The sequence below is a fragment of the Arvicanthis niloticus genome, chromosome X, assembly GCF_011762505.2.
Source record: "Arvicanthis niloticus isolate mArvNil1 chromosome X, mArvNil1.pat.X, whole genome shotgun sequence".
Classification (NCBI taxonomy): Eukaryota; Metazoa; Chordata; class Mammalia; order Rodentia; family Muridae; genus Arvicanthis; species Arvicanthis niloticus.
In genome coordinates this window covers 3135442-3142534 of record NC_047679.1, presented here as the reverse complement: position 1 = coordinate 3142534, position 7093 = coordinate 3135442, and the positions used below count along the sequence as shown (strand labels likewise).

General features: G+C 41.6%; 1 protein-coding gene across 1 annotated transcript; it reads right to left on the bottom strand.

The window, feature by feature from the left end:
* Nucleotides 1-5655: 5655 nt before the first annotated feature.
* On the bottom strand, nucleotides 5656-6186 carry LOC117694745 (mortality factor 4-like protein 2). Its single transcript, XM_076918460.1, has one exon. It carries the CDS (start codon nucleotides 6184-6186, stop codon nucleotides 5674-5676), a length of 513 nt encoding a protein of 170 aa, XP_076774575.1. The 3' UTR covers nucleotides 5656-5673.
* Nucleotides 6187-7093: the final 907 nt, after the last annotated feature.

Here is a 7093-nt window from a genome sequence, read left to right as displayed (position 1 = left end):
ATAGATTGATTTGCATCTTTCTACATGCTGCCCTCCAGTTGAACCAGCACCATTTGCTTTTTCCTTTTTCCTCTGGATGGTTTTAGCTCTTTGTCAAAGATCAAGTGAGCATAGGTGTGTGGGTTCACTTCCGGATCTTCAATTCTATTCCACTGATCTTCCTGCATGTCTCTGTACCAATACCATGTAGTTTTTTTTTATCACTATTTCTCTACAATACAGTTTGAGGTCAGGGATGGTGATTCCCACAGAAGTTCTTTTACTGTTGAGAATAGTACTTGCTATCCTGGGTTTTTGTTATTCCAAATGAATTTGCAAATTCCTCTTTCTATCTCTATGAAGAAGTGATTTGGAATTTTGATGGGGATTACATTGAATCTGTAGATTGCTTTTGGCAAGATGGCCATTTTTTACTAAATTAATCCTGCCAATCCAGGAACATGGGGGATCTTTCCACAAACATAATTCCACCTCTAATAACAAAAACAACAGGAAGCAACATTCATTTTTTTCCTTAATATCTCTTAGTACCTATGGACTCAATTTCCAATAAAAAGACATAGACTATCAGACTGGATATATAAACATAACCCAGAATTTTGCTGCATACAGGAAACACACTTCTGTGAAAAAGAAAGACACTGCCTGAGACTAAAAGGATATAAAACAATCTTCCAAGCAAATGGTCCCAAGAAACAAGCTGGAGTAGTGATTCTAATATCAAATAAAAATGATTTTCAACCAAAAGTAATCAAAAAAGATAAGAAAGCACACTTCATATTCATCAAAGGAAAAAATGTACCAAGAGGAACTCGCAATTCTCAACATGTATACCCCAAATGCAAAAGCACCCACATACATAAAAGAAACTTTACTAAAGCTCAAAGCATACATGGCACCTCACACAATAATAGCAGGAGATTTCAATACCCCACTATCAGCAATAGACAGATCTTGGAAACAAAAACTAACGGAGACACAATGAAACAAACAGAAGTTATGAACCAATTGGATTTTGCTGATATCTATAGAACATTTCATCCTAAAACAAAAGAATATACCTTTTTCTCAGCACCTCATGGTACCTTCTCCAAAATAGACCATATAATTGGTCACAAAACAGGCCTCAACAGATACAAAACACTGAAATAATCCCTTATACCCTATCAGACCACCATGGACTAAGGCTGGTCTTTAATAATAACAAAGACAATGGAAAGCCCATATACACATGGAAACTGAACAGTGCTCTACTCAATAATGACTTGGTCAAGGAATAATAAGGAAAGATATTAAAGAATATTTAGAATTTAATGAAAATGAAGACACATCATACCAAAATTTGTGGGACTAAGTACTAAGTATTTAGTAGTACTTAGAAAAGTACTAAGAGGAAAACTCTTAGCTCTAAGTGCCTACAAAAAAGAAACTGGAGAAAGCATACACTAACAACTTGACAGCACACCTGAAAGTGTTATCACAAAAAGAAGCAAATACTCCCAAAAGAGGTAGACAGCAGGAAATAATCAAACTCAGGGATGAAATCAACCAAGTAGAAACAGAAACAACTATACAAAATATCAACAAAACCAGGAGCTGGTTCTTTGAGAAAATCAACAAGATAGATAAACCCTTAACCAGACTAACCAAAGGGCACAGAGACAGTATTCAAATTAATAAAATCAGAACTGAAAAGGGAGACATAACAGAAACTGAGGAAATTTAAAAAAAAAAAAAAATCATCAGATCCTACTGCAACCTTCCAAAAAGAAGGAATTCAAAAGCTTCCAAGTCAGAAAACTGTGATGGACAAAGCAGTGTGGTGGCAAACAGGGTGATTGTCACTCTGTGACAAACTGGGTTAATATTGTTAATCCCACAGACCCAAGCATAAGGTCTGGGAAAAGCCTTGAACACATCTCCAACAGGTGCTAAAACACATGAGGTCTGGGAATTACCTGTGCTTCAGAACTCTGAGAAAAAGGGCAAGTGGAAGCCACAGCAGATGAACAATGTTGTGGCTTGTTGTTTGTATTTTCTGCCCCTTCAAGAGGAGTGCCCCTGACAAGAAGTAGATCATGTACTCCAGTGAAATCTTAATTAGTCAAATAAAGGCTAGAGCCTATGATTGGGCAGTGAAAGAAATAGGAGGAGCTGAAAGTTCTAGAGAGAGAGTGGAGAAAGAAAATGAGAGGGAGAACAGAGGGAGAGGAAGATAGGTTGAAAATTGAGCAGATGCCATGTGGCCTGGAGGAGCCACAAGTAGCTAGGGAATTCATAGTTGGGCAATAGAGTAGGGTGGTGATATATTTGCCCAATTTAGGGATGCAGCTTGTATTCATATTAACTGAATTCTGTGTTGTTTTCAAGGCTATTTTGAGGTTGGAGATTTACTTATATAAATCTAGCTGGTATAATATAAGTCTCTAGTGATTTCATTTTTCAGGGGTAAGAGGAGCTGAGTGAGAGGTAGCTGGCATTCTGCAGGCCTGACACAGGAGGTGGATGGCCTGAGAAATGCAAGCACCAGTCCAGGCATTTATAGGAAAAACTGGTTTGAACCAGCTTAGCAAACTAGCAGGGGAAGCAGGGCAAGACAGCTACACAGAGCTAGCAGTGGGAGTGGGCAAAACCCCCAATGCCAGCATGTAGACAGGTTTAATCTGGGTTTTATTTAAAACTACATGCTACAGAACAACCCTGATTACAGGAACATGTTGGATATGCCTAGAAATGTACAGCCCAAATTCTGCCTCAATACCAATGTCTGTTTATAATTTGGCTGTGCTGAGCCTAGGTAACCCTCATAGATTGACAAATAACTTGTTCCTGGGGATAGAAGAGAACCCACTCTATTCAATAATTAGGTGAATTGAACTGTAGAGGCACAAGAATATTTTAAACTCCTATTAAAAATAAAATAAACAGGTCCTAGAACTTAGCAGACATGTCAGACCACAGGAAGGATGTAACTCTTTCACCTAGAGACCATAAAGTGATGGACACCTAAAACTGTGTTTGTATGGCTCCCACATCAACCTATCATCTGATACCTAGTATGTACAGGAAGAACTGAGGACCTCGTAACTATTTTTTGGAGCTTCTGCTTGGCTATGTCCCCTGCTGTTGACACTGCCTCCTGGACCCTTTGCCTGTTCTCCTATTTGCCTATCTGGACCTGGATCTTCAGCCTTTTCCTGCCACTAACCCATTTCCTACTTCTCAGTAGTTCAACCTTTCACCTGACAGCTGAACTATCATCTTTACTCTCAAACCTGGCTCCAGCAGCAGCTTGCTCAGGGCACTGTCTGGTTCATTATCCCTACAGACTCCTTCTCAGTCCACTGATGAAACCTCTCCAACTTTACCGCAGCCTTCTTAATTCTTATCCATTCCGTAACTATTATGCATGCATACAGATGTATTTACTGTGTTATGTGACGGGTTAATATTAGTAATTAAGATGGGAATAATGAACCTGAATTTGCCACAACCTAGCTACTATGATAGGCAGATTATGTGACAAATTGCTGTCACAAAAACCTTTAAACATTGTGACTTTATTGTTATTCAAAAATTTATGATAGTATAGAAAAACAAAATGTTGTTTACCATGAACTGAAGGCAAACAGTATTCACCTATGGTTTCTCTCTCTCTCTCTCTCTCTCTCTCTCTCTCTCTCTCTCTCTCTCTCTCTCCTTCTCCCTCTCTCTTTCTCTCTCTCTCTCTCTCTCTCTCTCTCTCTCTCTCTCTCTCTCTCTCACGCATAAACACACTTTCTCCTCCTCTCATCATCCTTGTCCCCTCTTCCTTCTCCCCCTTCTCTTCCTTTCCCTCTTCTTCCCTCCTCCCCCTCTTCCTCCCCTTTTCCTCCTATCTCTATTCATTCCTGTTCTTCATCACTTCTTTTCTTCCTCTTCACCCTGTGTCTTAGTATTTTTATTGTTGTGAATAAGCATCATGATCCAGGCAACTCTTATAAAGGAAACTACTTAGTTGGGGCTATCTTTTAGTTCAGAGTTTTGGTGCATTATCAGTAAGGTGGAAAGCATGGCAGCATTCAGGAAGACATGGTGCTGAGAGTTCTACAACTCAATCAGCAGGAAGATATGACACACTTCCTCCAGGAAGGACACATCTACTCCAAAAAGGGCCATACCTCCTGATAGTGCCACTCTCTATGGGCACTACTTTATACAAACCACAATTTCCTTTTCATCTGCTCTTTTCCCTGCTTTTCCTTTCCCCTCTGGCTTCCCCCTTTTTTTCTCATCCTATTCCTCCTCCTTCCTAACCACTCCTCCTCCATCCCTTCATTCCCTCCCTTTCCTTCCTGGCCCATTTGTCCTGCTTGCAATTTTCATCTCCATATCTTCTTCCCCTTCCTTGTCTTCCTCCTCCAGCTTTCCTTCTCCTCCCTGCCTTGCCCCTTCTCCTCATCCTTCTAGTATTTCCTCTCTTCACTCTCTCCTTCCTCTTTCCTTTCTTCCATTACTTAGTGTTCTTGTACCTTCTCCCATTTCCATCTCCACTCTTTTCTTTCTTCCTTTCCCCTCTGCCCACCCTCTTCTTGTCATCTCCCTCCCCCTCTTGTCCTCCTGTCCCCCTCTTTCTATTCTTCCCCATCTTATCTTCCTCTCTTCTTTCTCCTCCTCCCCCTCTTCCTCTTCCTTTTTCTCCAATCTTTCTACTTACCCTCTTCCTCCTGATCTTACTTATGTTTTCCTTATCCTCCCTGCCCTGGCCCTTCTTGTCTTCCTTTTTTCTTTCCCTTTTCCACCATTTCTTCCAGTCTGCTTTATATTCTTGGCCTATTTTCTCCCTCCTTTTCCTTCTTCTCACACTTTCCTTCTCTGCCCTTTCTTTCCTTATCTTCTTCCTCCTTCCTCTCCTTGTCTTGTGTCTCTTCCTCCCCCATACTTCTCTTCTTCCCCCACATCATTCTCCTTCCCCTATTTCACCTCCAGCTCCTCATGTTCTTACCCCTCATCTTCTGGTCCCCCTCCCCTTCTTTCTCCTTGCTCCTCTCCTCTTCCTTCTTCACTTTCCTCCTATTCTTCTCTTCCTCCTCCCAATTACTCCACTACTTTTCCTCCTCCTCTCTTCCTTTCTCCCTCCTTTTCCATCTCTTCTCCTCCTGCCTTCCTCCAAGTCTGCTCCCCCTCTTCTTCTTCCCCCTCTAACTCCCCCTCATCCCCTTCTTCCTTTTTCTTTATCAGTCATTCCTCTGCCTTCTCTGCTTCTTCCTCTCTTCTTCTTTAATCTAGGAACTGAACTCATGACCTCCTTAGCCCTTTTATCTTTTAAAAAGATTTTTATTTTTAATTATGTGTATATGTGTTTTGTGTATATCCATTATGTCAAACCTTTGGCACTAGAAATGAGGGCATTTTATCATATAATATGAGTACGTAGTAGAAATTCATAATATGGAAGGCATAGAAGCACCTACATACAAACAACATTGTAAAAAAAGCAACAAAGTTTTTAGTGAACATTTATTTGTTGTTGAATGATGGTACACGGTGGTAAAGAATTACTATTATTTTCTGCTCACAACAACAATAATCAAATGGAAACATTAAGCCCTGTTATATAGTTTTCAAGAACATCAATTACACAGTGCAAACAGGAAACAGAAATATTAACTGATTAAGTGGTCAGCTAACCCTTCACAGGGCTTTGCAGCAATATTCAGCAGAAGCTACTCTGTAATTGCTGGCATGAAACAGAGAAGTAGAGTTCTGTACAAGATATTCAAGAAAACCATGCATATAGTTACACACTAAGAGAAGACTCTGCCTGTTAAGAGGTGAATGGGCCAATGCAGTCCCAATATTCACAAACAATCGCAGGAGGTGTGGAGCCCCATAAATCTGAGATGTTGGAATACCAGGATAAGCTAGGTGAATTTCAGCATACTGGGGCCTTTCAAACTGGTAGAGCAGCTGCGTGGCCAGCATGTCGTTGAAATACACTCTTATTCCAAATACAAGCTCATCAACGGAGTATTCTCTATTATCAGCAAGCCCTTGTGACTTCACAAAAGTCACATATTCTGCAAGAATGGTATCTACACTCTTCTCAGCAGGAAGTTGGAATAACTGCTTTTGCTTGGTGACCAAGTCCCAGTCCTCAACAAGATGAGACTTCAGTTCACCAGGCAAGCTCAACTCAACTCCCATTTTTATCTTCACAGTCACAGGCACATTACGGTGAGAGACCTGGGCTACTTGATTGGTATCACTGCCAATTTTGTTTTCTGGAGGACTCGGCATATTGTTTGGCTCTGTCTCCTTAGACATGAATCCTGAAAGGAGTTTCTCTTCAGGGAAGCCTTTCTCCATGGAGACATGACCTTTCTCCACAGAATGCATATTGTCCTCCCTACTCCCTTCTTCAGCTGTGCAGCTTTCCTGGGAAGAGTTAGCTGCTTCTCTTGAAAGATCTTTCCCAAAGGAGCAACTAGGCTCTGCCATGCTACCTTCCTCAGCAGAGAGCTGTCTCTCTGCAGGACAACTTTTCTTAGCAAGATGAATTCTCTCCATGGAGTGAACTCTTTCTGGAGAATGAACTCTCTTTTCACAGACAACTTTCTCTGCAGGTCGATGTTTTTTGGGAGGACAAATTTTCATAGAGGCAGATGGATGCCTCTCTGCAGGGTGGCTTTTCTTTAAAACCTGACCTCTCCCAGTGTGGGGCTCTTTCCATGCAGAAGGTTTCTTCTTAACTGAGTGCCCTGCCTTAGCAGGGTGGCTTTTCTTCTGAGGCTGACCTCTGCCTGTGGGGTAATCTTCCCCTGCAGATGCTTCCCTCTCTGCATGGTTACCCCCTTCTGCTGAGCAGCCTCCCTCTTCAGGGCGGCTTTTCTTCAGAGGCTGACCTCTGCTAAAGGGGTGATCTTTCCCTGTAGAAGGCCCTCTTTTTGCAGATTTATTCCTTCCAAAAACCAGAAATTCCTCTTCAAGGTGTCTATTTTTGGGACAACTTCTCACTGCAGGTTGCTCTTGCCCTTCAGAGGGCCCTCTGTCTGCACAAATTCCACTCTCTGCTGAGCGCCCCTCCACTGCAGGGTGGTTTTTCTTCAAAGGC

Coding starts and splice junctions, on each gene's coding strand:
- LOC117694745 (XM_076918460.1), bottom strand. CDS start 6,186: ATGGGAGTTGAGTTGAGCTTGCCTGGTGAACTGAAGTCTCATCTTGTT.